Here is a 16,533-nt window from a genome sequence, read left to right as displayed (position 1 = left end):
TCCAATGAAATTTCTTTGAATTGTACGTCAGGACTTGTCCTGCTATGTTTTTTATTTCGTCGTCGCGATTTTTGTTACGACCATATGACTTCACAACCACTTCAAATCTGCTTTTTGTTCATTCGTTCATGCACTTTCAACTAAAGTGCGTGCGTGACTAAAGTGCGTGCGTCATTTTTCGCTCTTTCTGGAGCGAGTTTTTTTTGTTCATTTGCGTGATTAAATTTTTGGTCACATTTGACTTACCTCACTATCAAAAATGACTTCCTCACTTTGAAATTGACGTTTATTTACTTTAATTCAAAGAGATAAGGTCAAATGGGTGTGTAACTCTAAATGAAGGTTATTAGAGAGCAGCTAATAGAGGCAGCAATAACTTATACAGATTTTAAATCAAAATATAACATATCAGCCTTCAACGAAAAGACGAATTTTTTTGGTCCGTCTTTTTGATTGTTTTTTTTTGAGACTGCAGATCTACAAAGCTATTGCAGCTATTTTCTGGCAATCTGCCAGTTATGCTTAAAATTTTTATTTTAGCGAAACAAATTGTTGATCCGCAAAGCTGAACGATTGATTATTTCTGGGCGGTGTAAACTTTTCCTTTTCTTTAATAGGAGAGCAGCTTTTACACATTTTTTTCGAATTTGGTTTCCAGGTGTTTCAGCTTTTAGGGGGCCAAGTAAGCTTTTTTAAAGCTTGTTCATGTGTTAATTAATAGATTTTTGCACGAATTTGATTTCAAGGACATTTTTCTGATTTTCAGTTACGTTTTTGTTAAGTTTTCTAAACTTTTTATGACTATTTCGTTGTTTTATGTCCGAGCATAATTCTGTTAGCGTGAAAATGATCAATTTATTGTTTCGCCTGCCTCTGCTTGCGTCTTATGTCAAGCAAATTTTTTCTTAGATGAGAAGTTTTACTTTTTTAATAAAAAATCTTGATCTTCAGCATGCTGATTCTAAAAATATATAATTTAATTCCTATTATTGCTATAGTTTTTTTTCTGTAATGGTGAACTATGCATTCCTCTTTGCCTCCTAACTAGTGTTGAATTCCTGTGGCTAAGTCGAGAAGTGTTTAGTTTACAATTTAATTCAATTCCTTGGATTTTACTTTAGGACTTGTCCTGCTATTTTTTACAATCCAAGAATTGGATTGTATTGGTGCTCTTTTTTTTTGAATTTTGTAAGATGTTTACACACCTGTTTTCATGACTTTGAGCTTTCAAAACGGGATAAACAGGTAAAGCTCAGCGGGCACCAAGTTTCATTAGAGGCCCTTAGCCGCGTTTAGTAGTCCCTCAAGTACTCAGAGTGGTGAAGCTACTGGGAAGGCCGTAATTCAAGGTTAAAAGGTCATTTTTGGGAGTTTTTGAGCCTAAAATAATGAAATTTTTAGCACTTTTTTGTCATTTTTTTGGATTTTATGTTAGATCAGTCTGAAATTGAGGTTTATTAAAGTTGATAAAGGTCCTTTGCAAGACGTAATTGCTTTTTACGGCCACTTTAAGAGCTATATCTATTGCTACTCCAAACATAAACACAGTAATTTATACCAATTTTTTCAAATTGTTTGAAAATTTCTGTCATTTTTTGAGTTGTTTCAGACTTTGATATCCAAAAACCTCCTCTGGGGTTTAATAATAGGTTATTGCATAGTTTCTAGTGGTAATGAAGTGGTTTTAAACATTTTAACTTCGCGAATTGTACCAATTTTTTTTAATCAAACTTTGACATTTATTGTCATTATTCAAGTTTTCCAGCCCCAGGGGGCAAGAAGCCTCATCTAGGGTTTGCTAACTGTTTACTGAAAATATTTTTTGGCCATGGAATGTTCAACATTTTAATATCTTTCAACAATTTTTTGATAAAGTTGCAATTTTTTTCTTTAATTTTTTGAAAATTTTTTTCAGTGGCCTTGAACCTCCTATAAGGTTAGCTAGTATGTTACTACATAATTTCAAGGGACAATAAAATATCTTTCAATTTTTTAATATTGCAAATGTTAGGAATTTTTTAAATAAAGCTTGCAATTTAAAATTTTCGATTGTTTTCAAAGAATGAGAGCAATTTGTAGCACGCAAAAATCAATATGTCGAGAACATAAAGGCTAATTGAAAAGTCGGAAACATAAGAGACCAGAATTTGCGGAGACAACTTGCATGAATATTTATCCTCAGTAGTTTTTTCAAAAACCTGTAAGGTTCTTAGAGAACTGCTCAGCATTTTGATGTCCTCAATCTTTACCTGTTAAGAGCCTCAGTTGAAACAATTGGGTCAAAAGAGAAAACGGTACCACGAAAAAATTGCCAGGTAAGATAAACTGGAATAAAATAATTGCAGTTACGTGGGGACTTTGGTAGTGTTTGAGCTAGACGGAGAGGGAAACAACTATCCCTGGATTTTAAAATAATGACTAGAGATTTTGTTGATGAAAACCTAATCACTTAATGGTCGAATTTTTTTGCCGTAGGGGTCTGTAGTATCTCAAATTAAGAGAACATTCTGGAATTTTAAATGGTAAAAGCAGCGCTTATCAGCAGTAATGTCTGTCAAATTCTCAAACGACTGGGGAGCAACTTTGTGAGTAGCTAGCTGCGTCTTAGGGAGTCTAGCTGAGATTAATTGAGAAGGCCTGGGAGAAGCGCGCGGTGAGGGGGGGGGGGGTGGGTTCTTGTCACAATTCATGACTCCTCAACAGTTTCCTTGAATCACATACTTGAAGATTAGTAAGACGTAAAGCTCTAAGATTGACTTAGTGACCTCCTCATGTTAGCTGTTTATCCCGTTCTTGAGGACGAAAAAATAAACGAACAGACAAAAAAAGATCAGGCAAAGAGTCAATGGTATGAACAATCGCATATAACATTGTCTACCTACTTATCTCAAAAACAATTCCCCACTGGTAAGAATAGAAAAATGCAGATAGATAAAGCTATTTTTTAAAGTCACAACGCTGAAATAGGATTTTTCTGGTGATGTAGTTTTTGATTAAGTGAAAAAATCTAAAAAGATGCTGAAAAAAGAAAAATAGCGTTCCTAACATTCTAATTGATCAAACGTCTTCCTCTACAGTAAACGGCCAAAATTGTAGTTATTACAATTGGGATCTTTTCCGGTTGCACCATCCCCATGGAATCCATACGCGCCAGGTTTGAAAGAAAAAAATTCACACGACTGAAGAATTAGCCTCGCCCTAATTCTGTTTTTAGGCTCAACGGATTCCGATGTAAAAAATTTTGGTTTGGCTTGATAAAAGGCTTGAAATGAACAGTTGTTATTAGCTCTAATGTTACTATTGTTCTCGACTGCGTAGTTAAAGTCAATTTATACCACTGCTGGACTTATTTTTTATCTTTTCATAAAATCGAGGATTCGAATAGGGACGCCCGTATCGTAGCCACTCAAATCTAATATAGAATGAAGAAAGTTTCATTCCCGTGAGTATTGTCACTGCGACCATATTTAGGTCATGTGCCTTTTTACCATGGTTGAGTTGCCTTAAATAATTGTTCCGACCCCCAGTTTAGTGGGGAGGAGGAACTATATAATCAACGGGTTTTTTTTTGTTCTTCAATTTTGGCCGATCGATATTCGTAGAGAATTGTGAGTGGTATCATTGAAAAGCCCGTCCAGCGTATAGTACAGAATTAAAAAGTTTTTTTAGATTTTCGTTTTTTACAGGGAGTTATCGAGGTTTAAAGTTTTGTCAACATTCGACTGTTTTTGTTCACATATGCAGTAATTTTTGCTAAAATTTGGCACAATTTCGCTAATATAAATAAAAATAAGTTAAAATTTTTAACGGCAGGGTGTTGTTGTTACCGTTAGAGATAGAAGAGCGTTGCTGAAATGTTTGATTGAAGTTTTTTTGGCTAAAATTTTTGATAAAATTTTCAAAATTCAAACTTTTTTCATCAAAAATGGCACAAAATATGCTTTTTTGGTCCACTTTCCTTAATTTTAATTAAGGACCTAGAAACCTTAAAACAGACTCTGTAATCTCAAAAAGAGCGCTAGTTGCAGTTAGGCGCCGTATAAAAGTCTTCTGGAATTATAACTTTGCCATTTTTTGCAGATTTATCTCGATAATTATACAAATTGCATCGTACTTTCTTTAACATTTGAAGAATTCCACGCAACAATTGGTCTAATTCTCAAACACTTGGAACACTTGGTCGGTTTGCTGGGTGCGGGAATAAATCAGGGAAAGGATCGACAATTTCATGAATTCTTAGAATCAGAATTTTTTGGTTTTTATTTTGATGCTGCCTTTTTTCAAATTATTTTGCTTTTGTTTCTTTAATGTTGAATACTGACAATATTTTTTATTCACAGCTCCGTTAAAGACAGCTCCAATTTACGTAAATTTGAGGCCGAAAGTAAATACAGTTTGTTTTCAGAGAACCAAAGGCTTTTTATGGCTTTGAGGAAGAGTTTATTAAAATTTAACTGAATTCTTGTCTTTTGCCTTCAATTTTTATGCTTTTGGCAGTCTGATTTTTAAGTTTAACCCTTCAAAGATCTAGATTTTTTCCTCAAAAGCTGCAAGTGAACTTTTTCTATTTATTCGGTTGTTGCCTAATGTCTCTTATGTTTTTGAATGTATTTGTTTTAAGGAAATTACTGTGATTTTTTGAACTTGTCAATTTTTTATTATTTTAGTCAATATTTTTTTATTCTCACAAGTACAGGTCAGTCTTTCCTCAGTATCAAACTAATTTTTGGCCGATTGTTTTAACAGAAGGTTTTCTTGCTTTTGGTACTGCGAGTTTTCATACAAAATTTTCTGCTTTTTATGCATAACTTCCCATTTTTGCTGTTGTTTTTGTTTTTGCCCTTTATTTGTTGTTAATTTTTGTTGTCATATGCCAAATATTGTGTAATTAAAGGACTCAGTGGCCAACTCTTGATAAACAAATGAACTTAATAACTGATATCGGTTAATAGCCAATGGCTGTTTTGACTTGCGAAATAAATTTCAGAAAAAAAAGAGTAATAGTACTCTTCAACTTATCCCTTTTTGTTCTGGTTTTGCGTTTTTTTTCGTATTTTACAAAATTGTATCTTTTTCGTAGATTATTCTCATTATTTAGAGCTCTTCTTTTTGTTTTGTTGAATCAAACAGTAATTTTTCTGTTGTTTAAACTTATTAAATGATGTCTGCAGGGCTTAGACAGTTTGTTTCAGAAGAATTTTGTGAAGTTTAGATGCTTTTCAGCTTTGTGGTTCTTTTTGTTGTCATTTTGTGACAGTCGTTTAACAAAAAAACGTTATGATGGTCAAAGGAGACGCAATTGAAGATGTTATATTCTCGCGGTTAATATCTTAAAAATTTAGTGGCTTTAAAACTGTGGTTTCGTAAATTTGTTCGAGAAACTTATTAGTTCAAGTTGTATTTAATGTTGTTTTATAGTCTTATGATTTAGTCTCATTAATTACAGTCGCAATTACTTTTCCGAGTAGTTGCAGGCCAAACTGTCTACTCTTTCAGTCGAAAGCTTTTAATGGCTATGAATTTTGAAAATATTTGCTTTTAATAAAAAAGGTAGATTTTTGAGATCTGCCAATTTTAATTCTGTTAAAATGTAGCTGAGCAGCTCGTCATACAATTTACTTCATTGATCTACTGAAACACAATTGGCTATTCTTTACGGTTTTATTTTTCTCAAATGGTCTTTCTTTTTGGAACAATCAGTTTTCATAAAACCAATTTTCGTGATTTTTGTTTATGTTTACCCCTTTATTGTAGGTTTTTGTTCTCTTTTCACAGTATCACAATAAGGGGCGTCATTTGATTTACTAATCTTGCTACGTTCAAGCAATGCAAACAAAGATTTTTATTGTTTTTAGTGATCAGCCTAATAATTAATTGATTGGGGGGAAATCGTTTTCGTGCATAATTTTTTGTGCAAATTTTTAGTTTTTGCCTGTCCTTGTCGTTTTTTGTAATCGTATGACATATCCTGGATAATGAAAGGCCTCAGTGGTTCTCTATTGAGATATAAAAGGCTCTCTCAATGATTTCATATGATGCTTAACGTTTCTAATCAGTTTGAATTTAATTCTTTTTTAAAAAACCGCAATGTTTAAATAAACTTTTGCCGCTTTTGCTCATTTCTAGTCGACTTGTTGCCAAATCGCATGGAGGAAAAGTCCCCTATTTTGTTTTAAAAAGTTCCGGTTAATCTTCTGAGTATAAATTTTAAATTTTATCTGATGCCATTTTGATTTGGTTATTAGTAGTTTTCAAAAAACGGACAAGGAGATTTGGTCGTAATTAATATTTGTAACTATTTGGTTTTTATTGCCGTCTTTTCTGGCAGTCATATTATGGTAGCCACAGGTCTCATAGGCCCTCTAGAGTAGATTGTTTTAATCTTTTAGTAGTTTGTTGAACGATATGTTGATATGTGAAATTTTTTATCTCTTCCTCATTTGGTAGACAATTAAGTGAAAAATGTAGATGAGCGGGGTCGGAACTTTATGTGCGAACGCACATTACTGAGCATCCTTGTTTAGTTTGTAATTTTATTCAGTCTATTTTTATCGCTGTTCGAAAACTGAGCGAAGCAGAAACCAGCCCGTTTTTGTTTCTGCTTCAAGAAAAACTCAAGATTGTACAAAGGTTAATTAAAAAGTGGCAAAATATCTTAATGCATTCCTTTGTCATATTGAGATCATTGTTCCTAACTCAAAATCATTGTCAAAAATTAAGTTGACTAAAATCTTTAATTGGTCCTCGTTTCTTGTATTCGTGGTGTCAATAGTAGTATAGTAAGTTGCCTAGTGCTTGTAGGGGGGGGGGGGTCCGGACCCCCCCTACAAGAAATTTTTTCTCTGAAAAAGTGAAATCTTGTAATTTTTTCGGAGTGTAAGGCAAATTACTATACTTTTCAGCTATTTCCATTTCATTTTGATGGTTCATGTAAATTGAAACTTGGGAATTGGGTTTTGGTGGTTTTGAATTCATGTTTGTGCGCGATTGAGAAAAATTTTCAAAAATTTTTTCAAAAATTTTTCAAAGTTTTTCAAAGTCCTAAAATTGTCTGAAATGGATTTTGCGCTATGAAAGAGCACTCAAAAGTGATTTTTTGTTGACTTCACTTTTTTTCACCTATGAAGTATGGGGGTCAAAACATATAAAAATTTCGAATTTTTTGAAAAAAATTTTCAAAATTTTTTGGAGTCCTAAAATTGTCTGAAATGGATTTTGCGCTATGAAAGAGCACTCAAAAGTGATTTTATGTTGACTTCACTTTTTCACCTATGCAGTATGGGGGTTGAAACCTACGAAATTTTCAAATTTTTTTTTCGAAAATTTTTCAAAAATTTTCAAAGTCCTAAAATGGTTTGAAATGGATTTTGCGCTATGAAAGAGCACTCAAAAGTAATTTTTATGGACCTATTTTTGTTCAACCAAGTAGGAACGGAACAACTCAATTCTGGAATGGTCTGAAATAAGTCAAAGAGCAGTCAAAAGCAGTTTTTAATGACAATACTATTGCAAATGTGGAAAGCATGTCTTTATTTTTTTGTATGCATTTGTAACTATGTATATTTCTATCTAAACAACTAGGTATGTTTGCATGCATGTGTTCAAAAAATTTTCATGCATGAATGAGCAATTGAAAGAAATCAAAGAATGAAAACGTTATGTATAAATTATGCGTATTCATGTATATAATCGTGAAAGTATATTTGTTCATAAGTAAGTATAACAGTGCTTAAGTTTAGTAATATGTTTGTATGAGTATAAGCTGGAATGTATATTTGTCTGTAGAAATTCTAAATGTGTGTTTATGTCAAGGCATTTTCGATTTTATATGTGTATGTTTTTCTATATGTTTACAGTGGAATGTAATTATATATGTCTGAATGTGTTTATGTATTTATGTATTTATATGCATGCAAGTCTGACAAGAGAGAGAAAGAGAGAATTCCCTGGAGGAGGGCAATTGAATTGTTTAGAAGAATGTTGTTATTCGTTTCTACGATCCAACAATATTATATCTTACAAACAGATTTTGACCTTCCGCGTAGTCAAAAATCACGATTTTGTCCTTCAAACATTGGCAAGCAAAATGTTACAACCGAAGACGACAACATTTTTTTGATGTTCTGAGCATGCTCTTTTGAAAATTGTTGAATTTTCTACACCTATCTAGCTACTATATTAAAAAACTATCAAGGTTCTTTACAGAAAAAAAATTAAATTCATGCTTTTGTCTTTTAATCCTTGGCAAGAAAATGAAACAAAAGTTGAAACACAGTAGACAAAAACATTTTTTTGATGTTCTGAGCATGCTTTTTTGAAAACAAAGAACTTTCCACACTTGATCAGCTATACTTTTAGGATTGAGCAGGATTAATTTCAGGAAAAATGGGTTTGAGATAAATTGTTGAGAGATAAACAATAAACTGAGCTAAGTAAAATGAATAATTTCAGTAAACCGAAAAAGTTGTTGGTAAAACTATGATATGCGGGAGCAGCTGAACTTTTTAGTTAAATAAAGTAGAATGATAGGAATTCATCAAGAGCTTGAACCAGACAAAAAGTGTAATGATGTACAAGAAGAGTAGTTTGCACTGGAACTAAAAAGAAATAGCTATTTTTTCAAAAGTTTATTAGCCACTTGATCAATTAAGCAACAAGGAACACAACCTCTGTATCTGCAGGGGTTGCTAGAAACAGCTCCAATAGTGTAAAAGTCCTGTTTACGTATTGGCAATAACACTAATGGATAATGCGTGCTGGGACTGAAATCTTAAACAAAAGCGAATAGCTTCTTCAGTAAATGGTTCCAACATACTCAATACACTCAATTATTGAACACTGGAAGTAAAATACCAGAGCACCTCAAGCCAACAAAATCAAATGAGTTCATTATTGTTCTTTCTTGAATCAAAGTTACTGTGCATTCCGTAACCCAGTGTTAATATTTTGGATGACTCATTGCTCTGTTGACGTTTTAAAATAACATAACCGTAACGATATCTGATAGATCATCGGAAAGAGGTAAATCCAATAGAATTTGAAAAGAGCAGGGTCTATATAACATAATTGGGCTAAGAAGCCTGGAGAACATTTCGGAATCGAACACAACACTACTGCTGCCTACTACTGCTACTTCCTACTACTACAACCTGCAAATACTATCTACAATTAGTACCTACTACTGCTACCTGCTAGTACTACCTACAACTACTACTAGATACTATTACTCACTACTATAACTACTTATACCTACCACTACAACCTACTTTTTTACCTTCCAATATTACTTGTTCTACCAACTATCTACAACAATGTGTTTTTTTCTTAAAAACGAAAACAATTCATTTCTCTAGACATCCGCTTAACATAACCAACAGAAGCTGTTATCTACTTAAAGGTAACGTGTCCTGACTGACGCAGATCGACAGACTTTATCCGCCAAAATTTTCAAAAAATAATCAAGTGTTTGAAAGTTTTTCAAAGATATGAAAAACTCTTAAATTCATTGTTACATACATTAACTCAGCATTTTCAACTGAAAGTTAATTTTCTGAATTAACAATTAAAAAAATCATAGTATAATATATGAGGTGGTATTTAATTAATAAAAATAATGTAGGGTATAATCTGTTTAGCGAAAAAGTCTAGTTTTTAGAACTTCAAATAAGTTTATTGCATGTTTTTTTGAAGTGCAACTTTTTTGTGTACTTTTGTTGCTTATGACGGATCAGTCAAAAGTTTTTTGTTCAAAAGCTGAGTTTTTTTGTTTAATCAGTGTATGACGTCTGATTCCATTTACAATTAATTGAAAGATATGAAAATTAAATTTTTTCAACATTCTTATTTAAAGGATTGTATAGCTTAAACATTGAGTGCTTCACAATGGCGCTACACTATGTCTATTTAAAATATCAACATCATAGACATATGTTTGTTTCAAAAAAAATCTATAGTGTGTACCTAAATGGAGTCAAATGCTTTAAAACGTACCTACATTATCCAAAAAACTGAGGTTTCACTGTATATAGTTGTTTTCATATGTTTATTCAGAGTCATTCGTTATTTCAATTGTCAGATATAACACAACTTCTTCTAAATCCTTCGGTTTCAAATTTTTGCATAGACTGAAAACTGCTGGGACTGCTTGACGAAAACAATGTATTAGTTAAGTTTCATATTAACCTTAGCTTGGGCTCAGGATTTGTTCACAGCTAAGACTGTAATTGTGAACTTGCATTTCATCGAAAATTTAACGCTACATGATTCTTTAAATTTTTTTGTATTAACTTCTTCATAATTTTATTGAATTTCAATTAATCCTTGTTTATCTAAGGAAAATGAAAATTAAATTAACCTCATCAAACGTTTCTTAGCAAAATTGAGTGGAACAGTCTTGTGGGATTTGAGAGCGCAAACAAAAACCTTAAATTTAGGGGTTTAGGTTAACAAATTTGTTTGTTTTTAAAGTCTGCTTACACTAAATGGACACCAAATGGTTCCAGAGATGTACTTTTTAAGGAATTTGAGACAAAATTCTTGTTTTTTAGTGTTCGAAACTCAACAACCGGAGACGGTATGGCTTTGGATAAGCAAGTATATTAAAAATGTGAAACATGGCCGACCACTTTACATAAAAAGTTGAACCATTGAGTTCGAGTTCGAGTTTGTGATCTAAAAATAGTCTCCAAGCATAATTGACTTTTTTTAAAAGGACTTCTTTTTTAGTATTCAAAACTCAACAATATGCAGTATGGATTTCGATAAGCAAGTATATTAAAATGGTGATGCTTGGTAGATCACTCTACGTAAGAATTGAAGTTTTGAGTTTGTGTTCGAGTTTGTGATCTAAAAACACTATTCAAGGATAATTGACTTTGAAAAAAGACTACTTTTTGTATTCAAAACTCAATAATCGGTGACCGCGTTACTTTGAATTACCAAATATAAAATGTGAAAGTTTGGCCTATCGCTCTATTTAAGTCAAAGTTTGAGTTTGAGTTTGAGTTTGAGTTCGTGATCTAAAAATAGTATTCATGGGATAATTACATCATAATAGTTGAGATCTGTTACATAGTTGCGAACGCAAAACAGTTGAAACACGTTCTCACAATTTATTTAAACTACAGCTCTATGTGTGTCAAAGAAGCGAAGGAAACTTTCTGGTTTTACTAAGGTTTTTGATATAGTTTACTATGTTATATAGACTAAATTCACATGGTCTATTATGCAATCTTTACTGCACGAGTTCTACAAGCCTTCCTGAAGTGTATTATTTTGCATTGTTTTATAGAAGAGTACAGAAAAAAACACATGATTTTCCTGGGTGCTAGGAAAATTGACTGACGGGGCGTTTAGCCGACAAAGAAAAAAATGAGAAATTTAGCTGACAGTTTTTATCATAATTGGTAATGAAAGTGTGATTGGTTTATAAATCAGTAGTTCGGTTGTGATAGATTCATATCAAGTCCCACAGGCCGTTGAGGCATGGCCATGGCCCGCGAGGCATGGCCAGATGCGGTTAAATATGGTCCGACCACGGATAGACCTTCGTTGCACTAGTTGATAAACAAACTTCAGTGGATTTGTCCGCTTACGGAATAGTGTTTTAAATTGGTCAATCATAGCTTCAGAATATGTTTCATTGCTCATTTTACTTAAATTGTTGGATAAATTTCTCAGTTTTTGGTTGTCTATAAACACCCTGTCAGCCAATACGGCGGCCACCGGTTTTCCAAAATTAGCACATTGTTGACATTTTTTACCAATAATCCTTGAAAAGAGAGGTCAGTGCAACTCTTTAAATGATTAATTTTCTCTTAAAAATGTTCTGCTAATGAACTTCAAAGATTGCAGAAAAACTAATATAGAGATACTTTTAAGTAATGACCACATTAAGTAACAGTTAAAACAACTAACCTTGATTTTTGCTACCATCAGAAACTGTCGATACCGAGAGTAGAGATCAAAATAGGCGCTCTGATACCATCGTCAAACTGACAAGTGTATTTCTACAGTCAATTTGACCGATTTGGAAAAGTTTCTAGCGTTAAAACCCTGATACCCATTATGCACCAAGTTCAAAGTTTAAACTATTTAAAGCTTTTGGAAGTTGGTGTTTCACTTTTCTTTGTGTTAATAAGTATTCTTGGCTTTGTGCACTTCGTTTTGATGGTATCTTTCCGAAGGGGTTTCTATGTTTTCAAACGTTTGTTTGTTATGAATCCTATGAGGATATGACTTGAGTTCTTTTAACTTAGTCAAAGAAAAAACAACTGACAAAAAGACTAATTTTGATTTTAAAGGCAATTAGGCTTATTTTTGATTTCCAGGTTTTTTAATGCAGTATTTCAATTTTCTCTCAGCTTAGTCGATGTGAGAAATATGTAAAACTGCATCTTTGAGAAAAGTTATGGGTGGAACTTTAATAGTGCGTATTTTGCTAATTGCCACCATTGTAACTTAAAATGATTTGTATCCTCTATAACAATAAGTGGTAGAATCATTATGTACAAGAATAAGTGTCTTTTCAAGATTAATCATATAGCAAAACCTTAATCTTCAAAAAAGCTTTTTTGATCTGCAATTTACGCTATGAATCAGTGGTCTCACAGGTAGTATGAAAACATTCTTTTCGTGGCGCTCAAAAAGAAAACCACTAACGGAACTGCAAAATAACAAAGGTAAGAAAAGAAACGTTTTCCACGTTAAATTTGTTTTTTATTTAAGACTTAAAATAAAACAATAACTAGCTGACATAAAAAAATTTAGATTATACGGACCATTATATAAAAAATCGTTGACAATCAAACTGTTTATGTGCAAGCTGATTTTTTATTGCTACTTTATCAAATTGTACTTTTAAGACATCAATAGTTTGCCTTGAAGAAACTCAAAAGAAAACGGACAAGTATTCACTTCTTGCATTTATCGGAAAATTCGTTCTGATACGTTAAATGCTTTTTTTTTCATAAGACCATAGCCTTATGGATTAACGAAGTTTTGCGTTTGCGTTAATGAATACTTAGGTTTTAAAACTTTATGAATTACTTTAAAAACATACTGAAATACTTCATATTGACACATAGCTTTAAAAGCTACTGAGTGAATTCTGTGAAAACTAAATGTTGCATGACAAACACAAGTTGTTGCACATGTATGCAGAAAACACTAGTGTATACTTACGTCTATGGTTCAAGTTGATCAAAACGTTATGGTCCTTTGAGCAAAACATGTTTGTTATCTACTAACAGAAAAAGCGAGCAGAGGGTTTCTTATCGTTTCTCAAAATATACCACGTCATTACTAAGCAAAATCAATACTATTGTACAAATAACTTGGCATTAAAAGTACGACTTAGAACCAGTTACTATATAACCTAGAAGCAATTGTAACCATGAAAGTCAAACAATAAGGCCAATAGTTGAATTTGAAAGAATTTGATTTGTCCTCTTTATTCAATTGTTTTGTTTATGTTAACGTTATTTTGCTTAACTGGAGCACACTTTGGGTCGAAATGTATTCCGTAATAAACAATTGCAAGGTTATGTACTCACTCTCCTTTTATCTCAACGTTATCTCTCAGTAGAGTACATGTATATACGCCTTCCTGATCACAGACTAGAGAGTACTTAAGCAAAATAATAAAAGTGCTTTCAGCCGAAAATGTTAAGCAAGAATTTTGCAGAGCAGACTGAACTTCTCACAACAGAGGTATTTTTTTTCATAAAAAGTCAAGTGATCAGGTTTGGATTTTTGTTTCAACCAGTAAATTTTAAGAGACCCGAAGTGAAAAGAGCTGATTTAAAAGAGAGCCGACATTTTATTTTAAATTATTAGTTAATAATTTAAGATAAATGTTGTGGCCAATTAAATTGGCTTCTCAAATAAGACTACTAAAATTTTTCCCAATGATAACTGAGTGTGGGAGAACAGAGAATTTAGTATATCCTAGTATAGACACTGAAAGCGAATTAAAATATAATTATCTTGGAACCATCGTAAACCATGGCCATGCCTCAGCGGCTCTTGGGACTTGATATGAAACTATCATAACCGAACATGAGACCAATTAACCCATTCAGGTACTTTTCTTAGTAATCAACTAGAATTTTAAGGTAATTAACGGCAAATTTTTTATTTCGGCTCTACTTAAATCAAAACAAGTTGCGGCGTTTTCTAACGTCAGCTCTTTATATCGTCTACTCTCTTGCGCGTATCAGTTTCAACATTTTCAGAACAATAATTTACGGTTTGGGGTTCCTCTGGGGAACAAATTTCTGACTTTCTACTCCTTGGAACAGGCCGAACAATGTTTCCTGTTTCTCTGACGTGGATAATGTTGAATCAACAAACTGTTATATAAAGGAGTGGTTTTGCAACTACTAAATTTTGGATATTAAGCTTACAAAATGAAGTTTAATAATGCAGAGCATATCAAGTAAAAGGTTATAAATGGAAACAATTCAATACTGAAAACCAACGTCTAGTTCAAAAGCTTTAATCACCAAGAATTTTTCAGTTCTAAATGCTATTGTCACATGAACACCTCACGTTTTCATCGAATCTCATTCTTTTTGGAAAATTTCCACTGTGAAGTACACATCCTCGAACTACACGAAAATGTCTCCTCTTCTGTGGAACATTGCTAGACGACGGCTCAGTGCTAATTTTCCGGAAGTTTTCTTCATTTTTTGAGTTTTCTTCAAGAAGACTAGGGAACCGTTCTAAGATGGAAGATATCACAGTCTTTCTGTTATCATCGGATGTGGATGATGTAGTATGATCAATTTTAGCGTGAATAGTGGTTAGTTTGGTTTCGTTACTGCATGATTCAAACTTTTTCCACAGATTTTCCAAATCTTCTAAAGCAGCGAAGTATTCTTCATGGCTCCTGAAGAGGGGCATACTTTCGAAATCGTAACTGCGCAAAATGCTCTTGATGTCCATGGGAAGTGATCCTATGTCAGAAGTCAAAGGATTGGGTATTTGCTGAGAAGTTACTTCAGTTTCCGAGGGGGTTGAGTTGTTGATAAAGTCTTCTTCGTCGGTTATATTAGGTAATGTAGAAATAAAGTCAATAAATTTTTTGGGTATGAGGCAATGATCGAAGGTAGTCCAGCTTGAAATTGAACTGTCCTTCCTTTGTTGTATAAAGGCAATATTGTTATCAAATCGAGTTTGATAGACAATTGTGCGCTGAAATGAGCCTTCAAATTGCGTTAGGATATGATACATTATAAGTTACAAACCGGCAGTTGAGTTTGGTTTTTGGCATACACTAACTTAATGGAATACCAGTCAAGAATGAAAACGCTAAAATGTTATTTTGAGAAGCAAGTCATTCAGTTAAAAGTAAATTCAAACTGTTGGCTGAGATGTTAGCATTCGTTCTATTAGCTTAATTAGCCAAATAGTTTCCAATGAATACCTATAACATTTCGAGGAGGCCTCAGTTGTTATTCCTGTTAGACTAAATCTTATTCGTTTTCATTTATAAAATAGATTGAAGTTTCTCCTAAGTACCTCGGACGTTGACATTTCAGGGTTTTGATCTGATTGCTAGGCATAAAGCAGAAGAATTGCACTTTGCGTATGAGGAGTTCAGTCTGCTCTGCAAAATTCTTGCTTAACATTTTCGGCTGAAAGCACTTTTATTATTTTGCTTAAGTATTCTCTAGTCTGTGATCAGGAAGGCGTATATACATGTACTCTACTGAGAGATAACGTTGAGATAAAAGGAGAGTGAGTACATAACCTTGCAATTGTTTATTACGGAATACATTTCGACCCAAAGTGTGCTCCAGTTAAGCAAAATAACGTTAACTTAAACAAAACAATTGAATAAACAGGACAAATCAAATTCTTTCAAATTCAACTATTGGCCTTATTGTTTGACTTTCATGGTTACAATTGCTTCTAGGTTATATAGTAACTGGTTCTAAGTCGTACTTTTAATGCCAAGTTATTTGTACAATAGTATTGATTTTGCTTAGTTATGACGTGGTATATTTTGAGAAACGATAAGAAAACCTCTGCTCGCTTTTTCTGTTAGTAGATAACAAACATGTTTTGCTCAAAGGACCATAACGTTTTGATCAACTTGAACCATAGACGTAAGTATACACTAGTGTTTTCTGCATACATGTGCAACAACTTGTGTTTGTCATGCAACATTTAGTTTTCACAGAATTCACTCAGTAGCTTTTAAAGCTATGTGTCAATATGAAGTATTTCAGTATGTTTTTAAAGTAATTCATAAAGTTTTAAAACCTAAGTATTCATTAACGCAAACGCAAAACTTCGTTAATCCATAAGGCTATGGTCTTATGAAAAAAAAGCATTTAACGTATCAGAACGAATTTTCCGATAAATGCAAGAAGTGAATACTTGTCCGTTTTCTTTTGAGTTTCTTCAAGGCAAACTATTGATGTCTTAAAAGTACAATTTGATAAAGTAGCAATAAAAAATCAGCTTGCACATAAACAGTTTGATTGTCAACGATTTTTTATATAATGGTCCGTATAATCTAAATTT

At 32.8% G+C, this 16,533-nt stretch overlaps 2 protein-coding genes across 6 annotated transcripts in view; one reads left to right on the top strand and one right to left on the bottom strand.

The window, feature by feature from the left end:
- Positions 1-5,146: 5,146 nt before the first annotated feature.
- LOC142339346 (uridine-cytidine kinase-like 1) overlaps positions 5,147-16,533 on the top strand; it is a 377,161-nt gene continuing 365,774 nt past the window's right edge. The window contains exon 1 of the mRNA XM_075389333.1: positions 5,147-5,160. The gene's annotated coding sequence lies outside the window, so the exon portion shown is untranslated. The remainder of the gene's footprint in view (positions 5,161-16,533) is intronic.
- LOC142339347 (phosphatidylcholine:ceramide cholinephosphotransferase 2-like) overlaps positions 6,615-16,533 on the bottom strand; it is a 79,650-nt gene continuing 69,731 nt past the window's right edge. For 2 of the 5 annotated variants that reach the window (XM_075389338.1, XM_075389334.1), the window contains one exon: positions 6,615-6,766. Coding sequence is in view for 1 of the 5 variants with exons in the window: in XM_075389336.1 (XP_075245451.1) it covers positions 6,766-6,770 (5 nt within the window). In the remaining 4 variants the exon portion in view is untranslated. Of the gene's footprint in view, positions 6,789-16,533 lie in introns of all 5 variants that reach the window. The other 3 variants (XM_075389336.1, XM_075389335.1, XM_075389337.1) reach the window with 3 other exon arrangements.

This window comes from Convolutriloba macropyga, chromosome 5 (genome assembly GCF_964194025.1).
Source record: "Convolutriloba macropyga chromosome 5, txConMacr16.3, whole genome shotgun sequence".
In the NCBI taxonomy this organism is placed as follows: Eukaryota; Metazoa; Xenacoelomorpha; order Acoela; family Convolutidae; genus Convolutriloba; species Convolutriloba macropyga.
Note: the sequence above shows the minus strand (reverse complement) of the source record. Positions and strands in the feature narration are given on the sequence as shown.